Source organism: Falco peregrinus, chromosome 4 (genome assembly GCF_023634155.1).
Source record: "Falco peregrinus isolate bFalPer1 chromosome 4, bFalPer1.pri, whole genome shotgun sequence".
NCBI classification, from domain to species: domain Eukaryota; kingdom Metazoa; phylum Chordata; class Aves; order Falconiformes; family Falconidae; genus Falco; species Falco peregrinus.
This window is the reverse complement of record NC_073724.1, coordinates 91,410,628-91,433,933: the sequence shown is the minus strand read 5'-3', so window position 1 is coordinate 91,433,933 and position 23,306 is coordinate 91,410,628. Positions and strand designations below refer to the sequence as shown.

General features: G+C 43.8%; 1 protein-coding gene and 1 long non-coding RNA gene across 3 annotated transcripts; one reads left to right on the top strand and one right to left on the bottom strand.

Moving 5' to 3' along the window:
• Nucleotides 1–3,896: 3,896 nt before the first annotated feature.
• CYSLTR2 (cysteinyl leukotriene receptor 2) lies at nt 3,897–16,324 on the bottom strand. 2 transcript variants are annotated; one of them, XM_027790741.2, is made up of 3 exons: nt 16,072–16,324; nt 10,120–10,301; nt 3,897–7,197 (listed from the first exon to the last, which is right to left on the bottom strand). In XM_027790741.2, exon 3 carries the CDS (start codon nt 7,169–7,171, stop codon nt 6,248–6,250), a length of 924 nt encoding a protein of 307 aa, XP_027646542.2. In that variant the 5' UTR covers nt 7,172–7,197; nt 10,120–10,301; nt 16,072–16,324; the 3' UTR covers nt 3,897–6,247. The 2 variants fall into 2 exon arrangements, with proteins under 2 accessions (XP_027646542.2, XP_027646541.2); XM_027790740.2 differs by lacking the exon at nt 10,120–10,301 and having other exon boundaries at nt 16,072–16,320.
• A 1,255-nt stretch (nt 16,325–17,579) lies between these two features.
• LOC129784291 (uncharacterized) lies at nt 17,580–22,967 on the top strand. Its single transcript, XR_008746816.1, has 3 exons — nt 17,580–17,677; nt 21,450–21,533; nt 22,524–22,967. It is a non-coding gene; the product is annotated as an uncharacterized LOC129784291 (long non-coding RNA).
• The last annotated feature ends 339 nt before the right edge of the window (nt 22,968–23,306 follow it).

Below are 23,306 nucleotides of genomic sequence, written 5' to 3'. Positions count from 1 at the left end.
TGCCTTAAAATGTAGTGCTCTGAACTAACCTGCAAATCAGTTCTGTGCCCACCCGCCTGCAACGAGGGGCTGCCCAAAGCCTCCCAATGGGGGGTGTGCCCAAAGCCTCCCACAGCTTAAATACTGACCTGGGAAGAGGATTGCTCCTCAGGTGAGCATGGAGGGAGCAAACAGCTCAGTGGTGTGTGAGCTGGCTGCAAAGGTGCTCTGCTGCATGTAAGCACATTCTGGGGCAGAATTTGGGTGGATAAGTGGTTGTGTATAATATATAACCAGCACTTATGCATGCAATAAAGGATCTCACTTGGGGTCTGTGCCTTCATATGCCCCAAATGGCACCTGAATAGGTATATGAAGAAAAAGAGAAAAGGGAAGAAAACCCAAACAAAACAGTGGCATAGTCCAGCTGAACCAGAGAAGGTGGGTATGTGAAGATGCATATGTGAGCGCTCTCATCCCCACTGCAGTGTGGTAGGTGAATGGCTGAGAATCATGGGTCAATTATTAATATGGGAATAGAAAAATCAGGAACAGAAAAATCATAAGGATGTTTGGACTGAAACAGCTGAAATCACCCCCACCCACAGATTCTGCTTTTTGGGCAAAACTGAGTGAGTTGTCACATTCTGGTGGGTTGTCTGAAATTAGTCTTTTGAAACAAACATTCCCTTGGTAATCATATTTATCCTCTTGCAACAGTAGGTTATCATATCCAGTAGAGGCTGTATGAATTTCATTCATGTATTTGCAGCAAGGAGCAAGAGAAAAACCTGAATCTTTTCTGTGCTGTTTTGCAACTGTGATTCGATCTGTAGGTTTAAATTGTACTATGCATTTTATTGATAAAGACCTGAAGAAAGACTTGAGCTGAAGCAGTTCTGAAAGCAGGAGAAAGAGAGTATAATACAGTGCTTTAGATCAGTGCAGACAGGAGGCTACGCAAAGAGAGGTGTGGAATTATTCAGTGCATTCCCTGTTCATTACCAGGTAGAGCAACAAATTGTGTGAAAACAACTCCTATATGAAGCTGTAAAAGAACTCAGATGCTCAGCCAAAGATTTTTGGACTCAAATCGGCATTTACCGTGAATTTGTACACTGCCATTGCAGAAGGATATGTTATGACCCCATATGATTGTAAAGCTCTGTGTTATATGACGCTTACCTCTATGCAGTATACAGTTTGGATAACGGAGTACTGGGACTGAGCTACTGTGCAGACAAATGATAATTTATTGAACATGAAAAATATAGAGGGCCTTGGTGGATCCTCGCTCTGCTCATTCGACCAACTGATCGCAAGCATCCTACCAATGATGAGCCAGAGAACAAGCCAGAATAATGTGGATCTTCCTGCTGCTTCTTTCCTTGTACCTGGTGTTGCTGCTGTACAAGCTTTAAGCACATTGAGTAAGTTAGGATGTGATACAAAAAATATTGATGTGTGGGTTTATTATATTGCTAGGGCTTTTGGCCATTGTTATATGTATACTGTGTTTGACAAACCTGATGTGAGCCATGATAAAAGGCTGTCCATCAAGCTATGATGGTTCCAGTTCACACAGCCTTAACCTTATCCAATATAACAAACAAAAAAGGGGGGAATTGTAAGGGCCCTTTCAGATAAAAGTGGAAAAAAACCCCAAACCAACCAGGCTGTAGAGTGATTATGCCTTGAAAAGCAGTGCTCTGAGCTCACCTGCAATTCAGTTCTGTGCACACCTGTCTTCAATGACGAATGTGTCCAAAGACTCCCATATCTTAAGTATGGGGGAAGAAGAGACCTTCTCAGATGAGCATGGAGGGAGTAAACAGCTTGGTGGAGTGTGAACTGGATGCAAAGGTGCTCTGCTGCACGTAGGCATATCTCTACGTGGATATCCTTGGGTGGATAGTGATTGTATGCAACCAGCACTTACGTATATAATAACGGATGTCACCTAGAATGTGTGCTTTCATATGACACAGGCCATCATTTAAACTGGCTCAGGTATGATACAGGAAATCAAAATATAAGCCCAAGGATAGTATCACTATTGAAACAGCATCTGCCTCCTCCTGACTATGTTTAGATTTGGTTATTTTTGATGAATCTTATTTCCACTCCTATCAGCTGGAGGAGAGCAGGTCATTTCTATCTTGCCCATCCCAAAGGACTAAGAGAAGCATCAACAGCCCTCAGACAGGGGAGGAAAGTCTGATGCCTGCTCTGCTGCCAGCACAACATGCAGTTGTAGCATAGAGGAACATGCACCTCAGAAGGAGATGCTGAGCAGCAAAATGTATACCCATTTCTACAGACACTTTTAGGAGCAAAACCAAAATATAAGTTATGGTAACAGGAGGCATGTTGAGGAAGACAGAGGATATATCATGAAAACGAATGGGAAAATGCATTGCTTAAAATAAAAATCATAGAATCATAGAATGGTTTGGGTTGGAAGGGACCTGAAAGATCATTTAGTTCCAACCCCCTGCCATGGGCAGGGACACCTTCCACTACACCAGGTTGCTCAAAGCTCCATCCAGTCTGGCCTCGAACACTTCCAGGGATGGGGCATCCACATCTTCTCTGGGCAACCTGTGCCAGTGTCCTCACAGGAAAGAATTTCTTCCCAATATCTAATCTCAATCTACCCTCTTCTAGTTCAAAGCCATTCCCCCTTGTCCTGTCACTACATGCCCTTGTACAAAGCCCCTCCCCAGCTTTCCTGTAGGCCCCCTTCAGGCACTGGCAGGCTGCTATAAGGTCTCCTGGGAGCCTTCTCTTCTCCAGGCTCAACAACCCCAACTCTCTCAGCCTGTCTTCACAGGAGATGTGCTCCAGCCCTCTGATGATCTTGGTGGCCCTCCTCTGGGCTCACTCCAACAGGCCCATGTCCCTCTTATGCTGGGGGCCCCAGAGCTGAAGGCAGTACTGCAGGTGGGGTCTCACAAGAGCAGAGGGGGAGAATCACAGTCATGTGATGCTCCCCTGACTGATGCAACACCACTCTATGAGGCAAATATAGTCACACATCAGCCTGAACCAAGGCTAAAAAGCAAATGTGAAGAATGTCTTTTCCTTGTGCTGAGGGTCAAGTGGTTGAGGCTGCAGTGAGGTTACTTCAGAAAACGTCTCTATGTCTCTGGTATAGCTTTAGACTTTAAAAATTACCTTTGCCTAGGAATACCAGGGCTTCCATGAGTGGCAGGAAAACACACATATGAAGGTAGAACATTTGCTGTAGCTTAGGGGTACCAGCCACTTGAAAACTCAATTTCCTGTTCTTATGTCTCCTTCAGTCTCAAACATTTACAGTTACTTTTACTTTCTATGTGCATGGCTATTCTTAGATTTTGTCTCCTGGAAAACTGAGGAAACATATCAAAATACTTTTTAAGGGGTAGGTGGTCCCTTGAGAGACCTAGAGACATTGCTAGTACTTTAACTGTCAGGAGGTTTATTTTTCAGAATAAATACGCTGTCTATTTTTTTACTATATTTTTCACTATGATACTTGCACAGAGAAGAACCCTGGTCTTCAGTTCTGTGAGTAGAGACATGCCAGGATACCAAATGGAGGAATGGCCGTAAATGGGCATGTGGCATGTTATGCAAGTGTTGTTAAAGCTGCATGTGATGATCACTAACAAGGATGGTCTTGAATCCTTTTGCAAGTAAATCATAATTTAAAAATCTATTACTTTATCTGCACCACAAAGTTTGGCTGATGTTTCCCCCTATTTTGTTGGTGAAGTAAAGATGGCAGCTGGATGCTCTCACACCTCTAAAAACACTTTTTTGTTGTAAAATGATGGCCCACTTACAGAAACTCAGTATCTGTTTCTTGGTCTTTTTCCCCCTGCACTCTGAGGAGCTTCCTTGTTAGCTGTGCAATCAATAAAAAACATATCTTCAGCCACTAGTAAATCTAGTTTATTAAAACACAGGTTTGACAGTGAATTCAATTGCTAACAAAGTTGTATTTTGGTCAATACAAAGAAAATGTGACCTTGTGAGAGACTTATATCCTCTAGATGCAAAATTATCTGATAATAGGGTGCACTGGATGGATACAAACAAAAACACGTTAGTGAGATTAGACTGTGGCTAGTATTTTCCATTCCCTTTTAGTATTTAAGGTGTACAGTATCTTATCAGAGGCTCCAAGACTGTCACTTATCCCTGTGCCGGTCTACTCCTGACAGGGGAAAACCACGGAAAAAGTTTGCCCCCTTCCTTCCAATTATTTGTCCACTATCTCTCTGCACAGTCTGCCATCTCGATGCCATTCCCATTGCAAAGCAGTGGTAATATTTCCTTTTCCTTCAACAGCATGGGACCAAGCACTGCAGGAGTTCACATGGCATCACTAGGTCAGCTCTCAGTATGCCACTGAGTTATTGAAATAAGGATTTGGAGCATTAACTTTAGTGAAGACTTACGATAAAATTTAGTGCTTACATCAAAGCAGCACAAAGTGAGCAAAATAGATTGACTCTGCAATTGAACATAAGCCTTAGATAACCAAGAAAAATGTGACTTCCCCAGTGATGTCAAGTACTTTTTCACCTGACCAGCAATGATTTGTTTTCTACATATTTCAGACAGAGCTGAAAATAGCTAGCTACAGTTATTTTTGTTTGGGAGCAAAAAAAACCCCAACAACAACAAAACCCAAAAAAATGTGTTTGGGGTGTTCAGTTTATAAAGTGCTTTCTCTGGAGAAGTTCAGAGCATTGAGAAAATATTTTCACAGACAGAAGTCTGGATGGACTTCCTAGGGAGGGAAGGCCTTCAGCATTTTTGTTAGTTTTCATATGGGACAGGCTGCTTTCCTGGAAAATATGACAAAACTTCTTGTCTTTTTTTATTAAAATGACATAAAAATGAAGTAAATAAAACCAAATTCTAAATGTGGTCAGACTGAGTTTGGAGCCTGTTTTCACTGAATTGCAAGCAGTCTGATTTTTAGGAAATGTATTTTAGAAAATATTCAGAGACTTAAAAATGCAAGCAGCCACGTGGTGAGATTTTTCCAAAGTACACATAGGTGTAGCTCCCCATTGCTTTCCAAAACAGCCTCCCTCCTCCTCCTCCGCCTCCTCTGCTGCCCATCTTTCCTCCTGTTCCTGCCTTACTGCTTTCCCCATTGCATTGGTGCATGTTTAATGTCAGGGTGTTCAAAGCAACTGGAAATTAATCCTAGGGAAAAAAGGGATCTGCTCCTCCTGGGAGCAGTCGGGAAGTGAGGGATTAGGGATGCCTTTAGCAGCAATTTGCTGTCAGGCTGGTTTACCTGTGCAGAGGAAGCCACTCTGTAGCTACCTGTTTGGACCAAAATAATTTTAAAGTTTGTCTTTGGATCCCTGCATGGGAACCGAGCTGCCTAACCTCAGCTTTCAGAAGAGCACTGGCAATGATGAGCATAAGCCCAAACGTGCTGACCTTGAAGGAATCGGCACAGACGTGAGCAGCTGCAGGGTGCAGCCTGGTGTTCCACGTGCCCACATCCTGCCCTTGCTGCCAGCAGTCATTTTACTCATAGGACTCCACGCTGATGCTGGGTTTTTTTGAAATCATTATCTCACTTGATAATCAGTGAAATGTTAAGCAAAATACCTTGGTGGCCTCCTCAGAGCAGAGAATTTAGAAATATTAATGCCTTCTGAACAGCCTGAGCTTGAGCCGATGCCAGCTCCTGTTTGGCTCTCAGCAGAAAGTACCAGCGATGCTTTACATTTCTGTTATGCACAAATCTTTAGCCAATGTTCGCAAAGGGAACTGACAGGGTGCTATGAATCTGTTGCGTGTCACAGTGTCTGATCCATGCACCTCTGCACACAGAGGGAAGCGGAGCACAGAGAGGTTCAGATGCCATCACTGAGGTGGTCAGGTGAGCCGTTTGCCTTCAAGTCTCTGGTTGAGTATTGTGAAATGAAATAAAAGTCCTCTAGTAGCAAGGTAAATCCATTTCAATTCCTTGTCCTGGGGAGGGTGAACACTAGAGGTATATCTACGTTGCTAAATAGAAGAGGACCAGGGATCACACCCAGGGACCTGACCTCTGATCATCCTGCCTCAGTTTTGGCCATCCCCAATGAGCTCCCTCTAAGACACTTTTGCTCGAGAAATGCCTGTTGCTGAGCAGCACGGCCACAGGCTGGCTAGCACCACACAGCCTCTGTCATTGGATAGAATGGACTCTGTCTAGATGTCCCATCAGGACTGCATATACATATATAATTTTGCAATTCTGCATCAGCTACCTGTGGTACAAACTTCTGATTCTTGCTTTGAAGTTTTCAGCGGCAAAGTAATAGAGGATGGGATCGAGGCAGCTGTTCATGGCAGCAAGGCAGAGACTGACCACCACTGCTTTGTGCAGGTTGGCCCAGCTGCAGCTGCCGTGCATCAGGTGGACAGTTCGCAGGATGTGATATGGCAGGAAACAGAGGAGGAAGAGGATGAGAGTGATGATGATGGTTGACAGTGCCTTCTTGTGACAGACTGCCTTCTTGCGCTGTGGAGTCTTGGACTTGAGCAACACTTTGATGGCAAAGATGTAGCAGACAATGATTGTGCAAAATGGCAGAACAAAGCCCACGATGAGGACAAAACTGTTCATCATCAGAAGCCTGTGTGTGCTGGAGGGGTGGAGGTCCAAGCACTTGACTGGGTTGCTGTACCCAGCAATTCCCTTGTCTAACAGAGGGCTGGAGGCTGCCAGCACGAAGACCCATATGGCTGCACATATTATCCTGGCATACTTCATGTTGGTTACTTTGCAGTGTTTGAACGGGTAGACAATGGCTATAAAACGAACCACACTGAGCACGGTGAGAAAATAAATGCTGCAGTACATGTTCACGTACAAGCTGTAAGTCATGATCCTACAGATGATATCACCAAATATCCAACGTGATCCCAGCAGGAAATATGTGGCCCGAAAGGGCAAAGTGCTCACAAACATGAGATCTGAAACAGCTAAGTTCTGCATGTAAATGTTTACTGAGGTCTTCTTCTGCGAAGGCTGGAAGAAAACATAAATGGAAAGGACATTTCCAACAGCACCCAAGAAGAAGATAGAGAGATACATGATGGGGTAAATGACTTGCTTGAAGCTGTCAATCGTACAGTTGAAGGAGTTAGTGAAATTTTCATCTAGTGCCATCTTGGAAATATTCATAGTCTAGAGTCAGGCTCTCCGTCTTTCTGCCAAAGTAAAAAGAAGTGGTGTGAGTGCTAGGTTACAGTCTGGGCAGGGAGTTGGGTCAGTTGGGACCATTTTGCTGAGGGCAGAAACTGCAAGATGCAGACAGCAGTGGAAATTAAAGGATCATTAATGAGTAATTCCTTGTGATGTACCAGTAAATACACAACTTGAGGTGTAAAGCCGCATGTTGGCTCTAAACAGTTTTGGTATTACAGCAGCTGGTTGTTGTCTCAGCCTATGAAAGTGCTGCCTTTTAATGATGAGTGCTATGTGTGTGTTTTAATGGCAGTTCTCTAACCTGCTCTGTGCAAAACAAACCAACTAGCTGTCAGCCGTTTCATAGCAGGGAGGTTTTGAGTTCCCAGCTACCTGCCACAGAAACATCAAAACCAGTCAGAGAAGAGATCACTGTCTGCATTTCAGATTAGGATGAAAAGCCAAAAGAAGTGGATTTGCCCTTTGGAACTAGTGAAATTTTTCTGGTATGTTGTTGGCAGCATGTTACTGAACTTTCCTGAGCAATACAAAAGGTATATTGGTATATGTCAGAATGTATAAATTAAGGACATTTTGACCTTAAATACTGCATAAATACTGTGCTAGTTATGCATGGTTCCTTTCTTAACTCCTTCCTCCTTATACTGTATTTTTTCTTTCTTCTGAGTTTTTCATGGCTTTCTATGTCTCTTTTTGTGGGGCATTCGCTGCATTTGCCGCTTTCTCAACCTCTTTAGTGCCCAACTGCTCTGCATCAGACAGTCATCTACACACACTGCAGCTTCCAGGGCAGCCCTCATTTACAGCACTAATGAAAATGGCCTGTGAAAAAATGGGCTGTATTCACAGTGTGACATTTTTCCTCCTATGAGGCTGTAATTCAATCAAATCAAAACGACTCATCACTAAAACACTCTAAATAATATTTTTTTTTTCTGATTAGAAACCATTTCCTTGCTGAACTCCTGATTTCTTCCCTCAGCTGACCCGCTGCTAGCAGTATTTTGAAAGGAAGGTTTCAGTATTGCTGCTTGTTTAATAGTGGGACCAATTCCCTGTCTGCATCTGCCAACATATTCTAAAGATGGAGCATGGAAAATTTTTGCCTAGAATCCACAACTACGTAGCATTTCTAGATGCATGAAAAAGAAGCTTTTAATTCACCCCAGTGAGAGTGAAAACAAGCTGATGATACCTGACTGCCTTTCTTATTCTGAACCTCACTGGCTTCACAAATCTAAATTAATTTATTTGCACAGGTGGAGTCTCCCTAGGGGGGAAAGTGGGCTCTAGATGTGGGTGCTCTGGACTCACAGTTACTCAGTGCTGTATTCCCAGTGTGCTGTAAACGGCAGCTGATTTAACTCGAGCCATGCTGTGGGAGCCTGAGCTATGTTCAGAGCAGCCCATGGTATCTCCAGCGTAGCGCCTCAGAGTCTGTATCCCTTAATACAGCAACCAGATGTGTCCCAGCAGTCGCCTTTTATCCAGCCCAACTGTGACAGGGAGCATGGGAAGTGCATCGCCCAGACTGCGTTCCCAAGAAGCAAGACTTACCCCTCCCATCATGAGATGGGAGCATGGCAGCTTGGGAATGGGGACATTCACTCACACCAACATCATACCCATCCTTGCAGTGCCTGAAATTAACTCTTCAGAAAATAGTCGTATCTATTGAGCTTAAGAGTGCTTAAGACTGGAAGTGGGCAAACTGGATATTGGGTCTCAGCAAAGCCCCAGGCTTTGTAACATGTGCTCCTAAAGGAAATCCTATTTGAGATCCTTTTTCCTCATGGAAGGGAGAGACAAGGTATACTTCCTAAGAACAAACCCTTTGTAATCAGAGGAGATTGGAATGGGTTTTGGTTTTGTGTACAAAGCAACTGTCTAACATAGGTGTTTTCTGTGTGGGATCAAGGAGCAGCTTTTCTCGTGATCGAATCTGATCTCCCCATTCTGCAGGGAAACATCACAACCCAAAGTACTACAAAGGGAAGAGTCCTGACTGTGTCAGGACTGTGTTGGAAGCATCCTTGCCTTTAGAAACTCCAAAACACAAGAAAATACCAGTGATCTGCCACCTGTTGAAGCATTCCTGTTGTGTGTGAAACCTGTGACTTAGAGGAATCAAATGAGGATGAAGAACTTGGAGCGTGGATAAATTTAAAGCCTTGCTGAGCCCTACGAGTGATGGCTTGTGGCCTGACACTGTCTGCTGAAGGATAGGATTAGGGCAGTGAAAATGCAGTTGATGAAAATCCCTTGGGTCCCTGCACCCTGGGGAGCGCACTACAAGCACAGAGGCTGAGGCACTTTGCTCAGGCTTTTCATATGAGGTTATCTAGCTAACAACTACCATTAAAGCTACTTTGTGCTCCTTGTTTCTCCTTCCAGCTAAAGACATTTAGGAAACTAGATGCACAAGTGTAATTGAGAAAACACAGCACCCTTAGACCTAGCAAGAGAGCCAGTTCTCAGACTCCCCTCCAAACTGTCCAAAGAAAACTTTCAAGCTGTTATGGGATGTCTAAGAGAAAGAAGCTGGAGCCCTCAACAGAAAGCTGTTATCCACCATGGTGCCTGCCCTCAGTTGAGGGCCAAGAACAACCCATGCAATTATATGTAGATGCTTCTATTAACTGTGTTATAACACCATCGTGATTTAACTCCAGCCAGCAACTAAGTACCACTCAGATACTTGCTCACTCCACCCCTGCCCCAGCAGGATGGGGAGGAGAATCGGGAAAAAGGTAAAACTCAAGGGCTGAGATCCTAACAATTTAATAATTAAAATAAAAATAAAATAATAATAACAACAACAACAATAATAATGACAAGTGTAATGAAAAGGAGAGAGAAGGGGAAAGGAATAAAGTCCAAAAGGAGGGGGGAAAAACCAAGTGATGCACAATACAACTGCTCACCACCCACTGATGGATGCCCAACCAGACCCTGAGCAGCAATCAGCAGGCCCTGGCCAGCTCCCCCCAGCTTATATACTCAGCGTGATGTTCTATGGTATGGAATATCCCCTCAGCTGTCCTGGCTCTGCTTTCTCCCAATTTCTTGTGCCCCTTCAGCCTTTTCACTGGCATAGCCTAAGAAACTGAGAAGTCTTTGACTTAGTATAAGCATTACTTAGCAACAACTAAAAACATCAGTGTGTTATCAACGTTATTCTCACACCAGATTCAAAACACAGCATGGCACCAGCTACTAAGAAGAAAATTAACTGTATCCCATTGAAACCAGCACAAACACCCAGATCAATGTAGAAAGGAAGGTGCAGTGAAAGATACATTTCACACAGGAGTACCTCAAGCACCCACAGAGGGGAAGGGGACAATGTTACGCCTCCTTGAAGCCAAGAGCTGTTTACTAGACAGCTAAGGCTAGGAGATGACTCCTACATAAACAGAAGAAATTACATACGTAAGGACAGGCAATAAACTTTGTTTTCAGCAAGTGTCCAGATGGTCTCCTGGGTGAGGAATGAACAGGGTGGGCTTGAGATGAGAGACTGAAACTATAGGGTCCCTCAAAAGAAGGGAGATTGGTGCTAAGATCTAACGGCCCTCTGAGGAAGAGTGTGAGAAAGGAACAATCTGAAATGAGAATCTCTCTGAAGTGGTACTGCAAGATTTCTCTGATGGAAACTCTCTAGCAGTAGATTTTTTCTATATATGAGTTTTCCTGATGGAAACTACCAAGTAGAAGCAGCTGATGCATGTCCTGAGGCTCTGACAACCACCCTGACAGGAAAGAGAGAGCACATCAGCTAAGCAAGGAAAGGGGAGGCTTTTCTGAAAAAAATGCTATGTAAGCAGATTAGATGTGGAGTTTGGGTGGGATTTTGTCTTTTCTTCACCTCTATGAAGTCTTTTAGAAATATTTACAGCTTGATTAGTATGAACTTTATAAATAAATATTTACCTTTCATTATAAATTACATATATATTATCAATCATATACTTCTTATGAAGAAATATTTTGTCTTTTATCTTAGCCTGGCTTGAGTGTGATTTAGTTAGGGGATAAGAGAAAGACATTCCATGCCTAAGGTGAATCCAACACCCTTAACAAAGAGATGGGTGTGCAAGCCAGCTGGGGAACCGATAGACCAAAAGTAAGAGGAGATTTGTTTCATTGGAGGAGATACTTAACTAATAAAGGTGCCTCAGAACGATTGTATTTTAAGCTAGGGATGCAGGTAGCAGTCTAGCAGCAGAGTAGGGGCTACCCTGTAAACTGCCTGGCATGTGATGTGTATGGTCGCCCCTCCGGGCCAGGTTTTGTGCATGTGTGTGCAAGGCGAGGGGTGGAAGGACAAGGCTGGCTGTCTCCAGGCAGGAGTGGCTCAGCAGGAGCAGGCCTGCCCAGGGAGCAGACCTCATGAGATGTCTGCGTGGATCGCTTGGGGACGCAAGAGAGGAGCTGGTGGTGGCTGTGGTCATCGTGGGCACCGAGGATGAAGGTGGGTTCTTCAGGGCTCAGCTATGAGGCAAGACAGAGGCCCAGGTCAGACCCAGTGTTTCAGTGTATGGATGAGGCAGTAGAAGGAAGAAAGTTAGGTGTGTAAGGAACTGATGGATCTTTTTGGATAAAGGCAAGCGATACAGCAATAAGAGACTGCACTGTACCCAGAGTGGATCCAAGCTGCTGGTGCTGCAGTCTGAAAGGTCTGCAGAGGAGTATTTAATTAGAAGCAACAGGGGAGCTGAAGGGCATGGGAGAGCAAATGGCCAGGACTGACAAGACCTGCGAGAGCAGTGAACTCAAATCCAGTGCACCTCTGACAAAGCCAAGAGGGAAATAAAGCCCAACTGCAATAACCAGGGAAGGCAAATCCAACGGCCCACAAATCCAGACACACGCTATCTTGAGTGACTGATCAAAAGCAAATCTTACAGGTAATTCTGCACCCATGCTCAAATCTGAAAACGAGATAGGGGAGCTGGCAGACTTGGCATGAGACAACCCTGGCGCAAGGGGAACTTCAGAGACACACAGGAGAGAGAATAATCAATGGGAACCTGAGTTGCCATGCTACCAGCTTTATGGTAATGATAGTGTAGGATGCACAGGTGGAAGAGTGCCACTGTGCATGATGCACTATGCAACTTGCAACAGCATAAAAATATGGCTAAAGAGAAGCACTACAGGGTTCTTGTAGGCAGACACCCCTTACTCCAATAATGAAAACATACCACCAAACTCTTCATCATGATGATGACAGTAATTAGAAAATGTTAAGGGAGAGCAGGAAGCCGAAAGCAGGCAGCAATAGCAGGAGATTTTGTGTGCATTTATAAAGATGCAATGCTGCTGCAGAACAGTAAGTAATGTCCAGATGCAAAAAATGCCTGATTCCTAGAATAATTGGTCCTCAAAATAAATCCATAAATTAAGATGCTATTCTACATTTTGTCTTTAGTGCTGCACCAGTCCTAGTTCAAGCAGGTTTTGGTGGAGACAGCCCTGTAGTGGCAATCACAGTAGAGCTAGGTTTGGCAGTGTTGTGGGACAGAAAAGAAATCCCAGAAGGAAGAAGCCTACATAATTTTGTGGGCTGTTTAGAAAAACAAATGGAAAATCCAACAGAACCTGTGTTAGAAGCCTACATTCCAAAAGAAATAGGTACTTCAATAAATATGAAGCCTGATGTCCATATGTCCATTAGTAGAACAATTAGCAAGACTGTTATAGGGAAAAGATCACCACTTAGAAAGCAGAAGATGTGTCCAAATGAGGAGAACAGGAAAGCCTGCATCACGGCAGATCAAATATGGAGAGGAAACTGAGAGCATTAAAAAAAACAAAACAAAACAACCGAACATGAAGACCACGTGGTAAAGGATGATCAGGCTGACAGTGAGTTTTGTAAGCCCGCTGAAAGATGAAAGACTGTTAGGGAACTGGCAGTTTCTTGGTGGCAAAAGATCTCTTAGGGACAACAAGGCTATAGCAGAGAAACTCGGTGAATTCACTCTTCCCCACCAAAGATGTTGCAGTATTTTCACGTCTGATGCATCAAACAGGTCAGAGAAGCCAGCTCCACTCAATGGATGTGCACAGGAATTATTAAACTGACCAAATAAGGAGAGGCCAATAAGTAATCAGGACCAGATGGCATCCATATGAGTATCCTGAAGGATCGCAACTGTACAACTGTCGGCCAAGGCACATAACCCACCATTACAATCAGGTGCTGTGCCAGGGGACTGGTGTGTCACCACCAGAGAGTGCAGCTCTCATCTACAAGAAGGGCTTGAGAGGACAACTCAAGGGCCATCAGCTGGTTGTCTCAGTGCTGGGAGCTACTGACCACTGAGACCAATTTCCACCTCTGGTACATTGTGGGGGGTCTCTAGTGAAGAATGAAGGCACTGAGCTCATTGAAAGGCCAGTATGCTGAGGAAGAGTCGGCACATCTTCTGAAAAGGGAGATCCTGCCCCACCCGCCTGCTGAAGTGCTGTGAGGATGATGGATGAAGGGGGCTCCATGGTCATTTTATATTGTATATATGGATATGTATGCATTTATACAGCCACATTTGTCAAAGCCTTTGACAAAGCTCTGCACTGGGGGTTTCTTAAGGAACTAAGTTGCCAGAGACCTGGAAGGCATGGTTTTTTTGTGGGCTGAAAGCTGGCTGAAGGGTAAGAAGTGTAGAGCTTAATGAATCAGCAATGGGGTCCTATAGGGTGTGGTACTCAGACCAGATTTATTCAATATCTTTATCAATAACCTGTAGAAGACAGTTATCCAGGTTGGCAGATGCCACGCTGAAGGAGTAGCAGATGAGAATTAGTATATTTTAATGTAAGGTGATGCATGCTAGGAAAAATAATCTAGACCATGCCCACATGATATGAACTTGAAACTGGCTGTTACATTTGGAAAGGGCATTTGGCATTGGCATTATGGACTATTTACTGAAGTCATTTCTGCATTGGCTGCAGCAGCTGAAGCAACCAAAAATGTCAGCAAAATGAGGGGCATCATCAAGAATGCTATAGAGGAGAAAGTAGGTTATCACCTTGTATAAAATCTCCATGCATCCCCATAGTGAGCAGTTTTGGTGCCTACATCCAAAAAAGAGATTACGGAGTTAGAGAAGGTACAGAGAGGGGCAAGTGAATGATCAAGGAAACACAGCAAGGACTAAAAAGCCTGAGACTCTTTGGTATGGAAAGGAGGAGGCTGAAGAAGGATGTGGTCAGGGTTTACAGAGTCATGAAGGTGGTGGAGAGTGTGAATGTGCACTGCTATTTATAGGGTCTTGCAGTACTGAGGCGTGGGGTGCTCAGCAGAGTTGTTGAGAATCTGCTTTCAAACAGATAAAAGAGGGAAGAGGAGCAGGCAGAGTTCGGAGCTCGCTGCAACAGCAGGCAGTGCAGACAGGTGGCTCAGCAGGGTCAAAACAGGATCAGACAGATGCAAGGACAGTAAATGGGAAACAAAAGACCGGGCAGGGACGTACTCAGTGCCCATGGACAGTAGTGAGGAAGCTGGGGAAATGCAAGGGGAAAGCACTCTGGAAGGTGATCAGACTCTCATGTTGTCTCTAACCAGCATTTCCCATTGCCACCATCAGAGACTGAATACTGGGCTAGATGGACATCAGTCTGAGCTGCCACCACATTCTTTACAGTCACAATTTGCTCCTAATTCCCAGCAGTGTAACAACCACGGTTGACTTCACTGTGTTACCTCTAATTCCTACTGGTGAAGTGAAAGCGATGCCTGTAGTGATATTAATACAGAGATTCCAGCCTGTATGTCAAAAAGCTATTACTGGGAAAGTGGCAATTGTCAGCAGCCTTGGGCTACCCCCAGTTCTAGTGGATGGCAGTCAAGTCATCCAGCATCTCAACAGACAATAGGATCGATTTCTATGCCATGCCTGGAGAGAAGGACATGCTTCTTTTGAAGACATGTGGTGGAGGGGTGCTGCTGCTGAAGGTGTAAATATGAAAGTTTCCAAACTCCTGATCTTGGGTCCACTTCTCTGAAACATTGCATTCACTATAACACCAGGAACTACCAAAGAACCTATTTTTAATAAAGTGTTCTGCATATACAAAGTAAAATAAGGAAATCAGGCTGTTAATTCAAAAAATAGTTCTTTGCTATGTTAAGTGATAAATATATACATTCTCTTGTATGCCAGGAAAAAAATAGTCTCTGCATTTATCACAATAACCCGTTGTCTGAAGAGGATGCCAGACACCACAGTCTTGTGTTCATTACCCAATAGGAATATATCACTGATATATGTATATCTACACAGACATATATATATGTATACATAAACGCAAGGAGATCACTTGCATTTGCCACTGCACTTCTGAAAAAACCCAGAAGTTGTCATTTTTTTAGAGTTCCCATTGGCTTGCTTTCTGCCATTCACCTTGTGTTTCAGGAGCAGCGTTACCAAGAGTAAATGTAACAGAAGGTAATATTTAGAATTAACTTTAAATTCATCAAAACATAGCATGTTATTAACCTTTCTACATACACAATAATAGGGGGGAAAATCAAGAGCCTGACATTTAACACCTTTTATTTTAAATCTTTGCCATTAACCAAATATCTATTTTTCACCTAGTTAAAAAACAAGACTTGCTTAATCACATCCACAACTTGATTGTTATCTTCCATCTGGCAAACATTTCTAGTTACATAAATCCACCCTTTTATCTGCCAAAAAAAACCCCTCAAGACTGGCTTTGTCATAGAAGTTTAGACAATGATTGCAGCTTCTGGCAAGGAAAAAGCTTATTGCGAGTAATAAGAAATATAAGTAGATTGTATTTTAATCATTGCAACCATTTTTACCTACACGAGAAGAAGCAGACAAATCTTGTCCTACCTCAGCTTGTGTGCCTTCTGGTGTGTTCAGTATTTTCTTCTGCTTGCTGTTGCTCACAACTTTTAGTTTTGTTAGTGGAAAGGAAAAACCCAAAAACTTGATGCAAGACCCAAGTGCTATTTATGCAGAAGCCACAGAAAAGCAATGAGTGGTAAGAAAGGGAAGTAAATTCTGATTAAAAGATCTTAGATCTTCTTAAAAGAGAAATGTTCTCAGCTCAAGGAGTGGTGCTAGCAATCACATGGCAATCTTTCATAATTTTCATCCAATGAAAGGCTCTGCAGCTACATGGTACGTTGGGAAGCTTTCTGGATGTCTGTATTTGCTCCCACGCTTCTTTATATCTGCTTTTAATAATCAGGGTTGCTCAGAACATTAGAGGGCATCTGTGTATAAGCTTCACATGAATCATTAGAGATGTCATTCTTGGAATTATGGAAAGGACAAGTTCTGGGGTTATTTCCCAGATTTGCCATGCAGAAATCACAGGAAGAACAAAATTGGAAGCAGGTTCTAGGAATTGGTGTATAATCTCATTCAGCTCATAGTGTGAGGCTGAGTTTACAGAGCTGAGGGACTAATTTTCCTTTTATTTTGATAGAAACAGAATACATAGCTCTGTTAGGCCATAAGCAAGCAGCTGCAGTGAACACTTTATTCCCCCTTAATGTTTTACCTCTCAGTGGAGCAACATTGACTTCACAGATGAGTGCTCTGAGCCCGCTGCAATTGTGAAATAGGTATCTATACATACTACAGGAACAACAGCTTGGTTATTCCTCCTCCATGCTTTCAAAACATGCAGGTGGACCAGCAGCAGTCATGTGCTTTCTGGCTGCTCTGCTGTATTTCATATCAGCTGCAGGTTAGGACTCCACAAACGGCTGCTTACCGCACCTCAGTGGATCGGCAGTTTCCCAAAAAACCTTCTTGCCACCCACACTTGTAGTTGTCTATGCCCCAAAGTGCTTCAGATAATGATTGTAATCTCTCCTCCATTGGCCTGATTCTCATCTATCACTCTTCACTTTGGTTTTACACACGGATTTGAGAACAGGCAGAATAGTTCTCTAGGTGTGCTCCTCATGCAGGGTCATGGTGGCAACATGCAGTGGCTGCAAAGACTTGTGTCACCAGAGCTCCCAAATCCCTGTGCCCACAGAGGAGGTACATGCAGCTTGCAGGCGCTCGAGGGGAGGGGGTTAGCATGGGCATAAAAAAGGACATAGGAAACAAAGCTTAGCTAGAATTAGTCTAACACCTTCAGTCCCCAGGGTGAGCACAAAATCCATGAGTGGTCTTTTTTGAAAATTTGCCTACATTTGCATCGACAGAGCAAAGTAAGCTTAAAAAGCTCCCTGATAGAGATCCACCTCAAGTGAATTTTCAAGATGCAGTGTGATGGTGAATTAGGATCCTCCTGAGACCACAGGTACCTAACTTAGATTTTACCAGCTGTCATGGCACCTAAGCCCGTAGATAGGTGTCCTCTTCCAGCTGTGGTTGCACTGGCCACTTTGGTCACCACCCCAGCTGTTCCCCTACGTGCCAACACCTGCCTGCAGAGTGGCTCGTGTGTGCTCACTAACCCAGCCCGGTCATTGAGGTAGGTACCATAGACACCTGAAACGGGAGGTCTCTGCTCACCCAGCCCATATGGAGTGCAGCAAGGTAGAAATGACCCCACGAGCAGCTTGGGGGGCAGATTTCAGGGGCAGAGCCCTTTGGGAGGGAGCTGTGACGTGTGGCACACAGCAGCGTGGGGTGTGACCGCCTCACTCAGCAAGGCCATGGCGGAGGACAGCTACGGCCTCTGCATTCGCTTCAGAGATGCCCAAGTAACTCAGACCGCATCTTATCTGCAACCGGCAGAGGCTAATTTAGGCATTGCAGCAGCAGTCTGATGACATCTCCATAGCATGGCACACAGCGATAATCGCTCTGGGACTGATAGGCAGGCTGTTTTCAGTCACACAAGGTCAGACACAAAAATGTGTGGAAAAGCTAGACATTGATCACAATTTATTTTCCTGAATGTGTTTTGAGAACATCTCTTTCACTGTATGATATGGTTATCTTTGTTGATTAGATAATTCCTCACATTCACTTTCTTAAAAGCCCTGCTTTCTGGACGGTACTGTTTCCTCTCTTTTATAAAGTAATTCTGTAGTTTTTCTTTTACCCTGGCTTTGAATAAATGAGGTTGCCTGCCAACTCACCCTGCACCTAACGAGGTAGATCCAGAGTGACTGCTTGGGATTTTTTTGAGACAGTCACTAGATGACTCAGCTTCCGAGGGGAGTTTATTACATTTGTTACTAATAAAAACTTCAGTAATTCTGGAAAAGACATCTCAGAATATCATGAAAAATCAAAGACTTTCATCACAAGACGCAACATGCATGTCGCATATTCAACAGCTAAGAGCCTAGATTGTTTCTGAATTTTGAGTCCCATAAAGGGATCAAGGACGCAGCAGAGTGCAAACCACCCCGCTGGGTGCAGCTACTCTCCATCTTGCCTCCGTTTCTGTTCCTTTTTACCTTACTGGCTCTATGACAGCCCAGTTTCAAGACAGGAGGGGATGACTCATACTTTTTCTTCCCCTTTCTCACACTCTCACCTCCTATCCAGCCCTGCCCAGGGGCACTGCACCACAAAGGAGGGCTCCAGCCCATGGTGGCAAGCAAAGCCACCACTGCAGGCTCCAAATGCATGAAGAAGCCAAACTTCAGATCTGAAATAAGCACTCCAGTCCAGGTAGAAGCGAAAATTTAGACTCTCCTTCCCCTGTTCAGCACTTCCTATAGGCTAGTTCAAGTGTCCTCATGGGCTGAACACTACCTGGTGGGAGTGCCAGTCAAGGAGCCTGTCTCCCACACTCCCTGTATAGGGCACCTTGGCCATCACAAACACACATCATGCTATGATGTACTCCATAGGGCTGGGCCTCTCCCCACAGCAGTACTGTGTCACCCTAAAGTCAGGTGAGCTGCATCTGGGGACAGTCTGTTACCTGGAGCATCCCTCCATCATTGCAGTCTCGCTGGGCAGGTTGTCATCCACTTCACAACTCAGCAGAGGGGGGCAAGAGCTGCCTGAAAGACTCCCAAGTCTTGATGCATGTGCACAGCCCAACAGACTCATGTAAGCTCCTCAGGCCATGTGGCACGGATGCATCTGCACACCAGCTCAGGTAGCTCAGCAGCCCCACAGCCATGGGGACTGTGCGTGGGAGACATGGCAATCCCCTGCACCAGGGGAGCTGCGGTGAGACACCAGGCAACCCAGATGAAGGAGCCTGTGTATTTTGTCCAGTATTTTTTTAGTCACTCAATCAATGTTTTACTGTCTGCAGGTACAAACTTCCAGTGGCAGAGTTTCACATTTTTCATGCCAAGATATTTTTGGTAAAAATGGATCTGTCAAACAAACAGAAGGGATTGCCTCCACTGAGGATTTTAGTACTGCACGTCTTCAGCACGGCAGCTTAGCCTACTAACACATATCTGTTTCCAGAGACTAAAATTACAAAGCTGACATTCATTTTCTGTGCAATCCAGAAAAAAACAGCATCCATGTTAGTAGCTCACCTGCTGTCAGCTGTAAGGTTGGATAGATGGGAAGATGAAAGTGATGGCTGCATGAAGCAGGGGGGAGAAGAAGGGCCAATTTTAAGAGGAAATATTCAGAAAGGAAAAGCACAGAAGGTTTTCAAGCTGTTTCTTTTGCAACGCTAGTAATGACACCTTTTTTAATTGCCTGTGGTCCTTTCTTAATTGTTTGCTGTTTCTCATTACATACTGTTGAGGGCAGAGGAATGTTAATACATAGGCGGGATGGAAAAAGACATCTGATGTTGTCTTCATACAAAATTAACTATTTTTTTAAGTATGAAGTACTAAAACTGGAAATGTTTTTGCCAGCCCCTCCAAAGGTGGCTATGGGCCTTGGGAAAAACTGATTTTTTTTCCAAAAGCTGTGAGGCTGATGGCAGCTGGAAGCATTAATGGTCCTCCCAGAGAATAATCGATCCAACCCTTGACTCTGAAAAGACTGAATCAGAGCAGGACAAAACACCATACATTTTCTAAGGCCTTCATCTAAAGTCCGTGGAAGTCAATGGAAAGAATAGTGCCTTTTTTGATTAAAACCTAAATAAGACAGCCTCAGAAAGTGTGACTGGAAAAAAAGAACTCCTTCTTTTTTTCCTCTTCAACCAGCTAAAAGCATTTTAGATCTAACATGTGCAAGGCTGTCAGCGTACCATGTATACTCTATCTTCTCTGTGTAGTGTACCTTTCAAAACCTCTCTCTCTCTGCTTCTGCAGCCATTTCTTCACCTACTAACCACCATGATGCTGAAATGACTTTCTGCTTGCATTATGTATTTTGGTTAACTGCACAGTCTGCAATTGCAACCTGTATTATTTCTGGTTTTTGTGTTAGACATCACAGGATTGCAAACTGATGGGATAATGGAAGTGCATAATTTTAAGGACTTGGCAACAAATCTAGTTATCTCTATCTTAAGTTTTGGTCTCTTAAAGACTTGTAATTTGCATATGTAGGCACGTGTATGCAGTTCTGCATTTTCCCATGCACACAGCTTTGTGGTTTGGTCTGTGTTCATGTCATATTAAATGTTCTGTGAATCCTGCGTTATTCTGTTGAACTCTCCATTCATACAAATACAGAAACTCAAAGCAAAACAAGCTTTCTTCCTTTTCTTTTTGCTGACCCTTCTACAATACCTCTGATCCAACAGCTGGATAAAAACCAATCACAACATTCTAAAATCAGAATGGCCAGATGTAGGTGCTCTGCATCTTATATCCAATGACTAAACACAACTGTAAGATAGAACTTGCAAGTCCTTCCACATAAACTCCAACAACCACCGAATCCACTTTCATATCAATGTAATCATCATTAATACTTAGCAAAAACTTTACCAGAGACAACAATGTGCCCCGCTGCAGCTCCATTCCCTAACCCCAGCATCTTCATGCAATTCTCTTTCTTTCCTGTAGTCCTTTTGCTCTCTTATCCAATGCGTTTCCAGTGCTATTACGTGCTCTCTCTGTAGGGGCAGGGGGTGGTGGTGGTGGTGTTGGAGTGTATGTCCATATACAACTGGTATAAATGCAGCTGCATGTATGCGTTTATATGCATGCACTCACAGAGTGCATTTAGATGCAAGCACTTACAGAGAACCCATTTGCATGCATGTGCATTTATAATATAAATGTATATGTACATACACATGCTCGATAAAAAGGTTGAACTTGATCATCAAGGCTGAATTGTGTTGGCCAGAATTTAGGGACCCATAGGAATAAGTGGGGGACACAAATTCCCTGCTCTTTTCATCCAAGGCTGATGGCTTTCATCTGCTGGAGATGCCTCTCCCTACAGCACATGGGAGGTTCTTCCTCCAGGCACTGGCTGTCCCTGACACAGTAAGTTTAAATTTTTGTCCTGTATTTTAACAAAGTTTCTTCAAATAAAACTCAGGTGGGGTTAGATCTCACTGGCCACATTTTCTATTCTACTGGCTTTGGGAAATGATTTAAGGCATTGTGTGCTATTTGATACTTTTAAAACTGTATTTTAAAATGCCATGTAAAGATAGTCTATATATGTGATTTTGAAGAAGATATAAATATGACCTTTTGTCCCTGTTTTATGCTCAGAATTTTAGGGGAGTATCCAAGTGCCCAAGTATAAGGGTCATTAAATATGTTGTAAAAAATGTCCATTTATAAATGAAATTTCCAGGCCTGAAAACTGCTTAGATTAGATGTTTCTTTTGTAATTAGTTTGCAGCTAGTGTCCTCCCACATAAAAATGAGAATTCATTTAAGCTCATCTTTGTCACAGACTGGATGCTTTTCTGGCATGACTTAATGGAATCCTCTTTACGGGCATATACTGAAAAGAGAACTGTCTGAGCAGGGCTGGATGCGGTGGTAACGAGGGTGAGAGAAGGAGGGGGAAGCTCTGCAGCAGTGGGTTCCTCCACCGTTATGGGATGGGGATCGTTCAGTGCTGTGGGGATCCTTCCCACACACAGCCCACCCTACCGCACACACTGGAATGCTGCCATGCTGAGCTGATGAATGCAATTGTCACCTTTTACCTTAGACGCTCAAGTCTGTACTCTTGGTTTCTTTGCAGAACACAAGCCCAGGCTGTGCTGTCAGCCCACTATGTGCCCAGGCACCAAGCCCAGGGGCACCTCAGCTCCCATCTTTGTGGCTGGTTGTCACCAGGTGACTTTGTTCACCAGCACAGCTAGTACTTGGGACCAGTCTGGGAAGTTCTGAGCAGCATGACATGAGCTGGCTATGCAACTGGGTGACCGTCAGTCAAACTTGCATGGGTTTTATAGCAAAATGGGGATATAGCTCATTCCGTCTTGATTAAACTATCTCATGTTTTCCTTTCAGAGTCCTCAGTGCAATGAGGAATAAGGACAAGCTGGGCAGAGGCTGTGGTCTTTTACTGAAGGAAGAAAATGAAGGGAAATACATGATTTAATTCAGTTTTGTTCAGCAGAGATGTTTCTTCCACTTTGCTGTTGTTGCTACAAGACCAAAGCTGTAATTCTCCTGAAATCCAGAGCATGCCACCAGAGAAGAATTGGCACAATGGTTTTAGTTTCATGTAATATTCCCAATACTCAGCAACTAAGCACTTTAGAAGAGAATAAACAAAATTAAGTAAGCTGTTTGTTCAGCATGTTCCAACACCCGTCCATCTGCCTCCCTTTGTACTCAAAGTCCCTCAACCACAACTTTTCTTATCCGTTACTGTCAAAAATATGACTCATTTTTCACATAATAGACTGGGGGAAAAGTACAGAAGTTTTTACACACAATAAAGCTTTTTCTTGTCCAGGATCTCCTGCATCAGCTTTTATTTAACTTCTCATTAAAAAGAATGACACAATGAAAATGTACTTTTTCTAGCCCTAGTTAGCTGCAGCAGGACTCACTGTCTGTGCCACAATTAGCGAGACGTGCTTGACTCTCCACAGAACCAGGCAACTGAAGCTTTGGTATAGCTAATTTTAGGACAAGGAATTTATCAAATTCCCAGGCCATAAGGGTACTTCGTGAATTTGGTGAATGGAAGGAAGTCTCCTCCCCTCTACCCAGGCACCTCATAAGCCCAGCTACCACGCTTTCGTGGCTGCAAAGCAGAAGCCACTCCAAAGTGGAGACATGGGC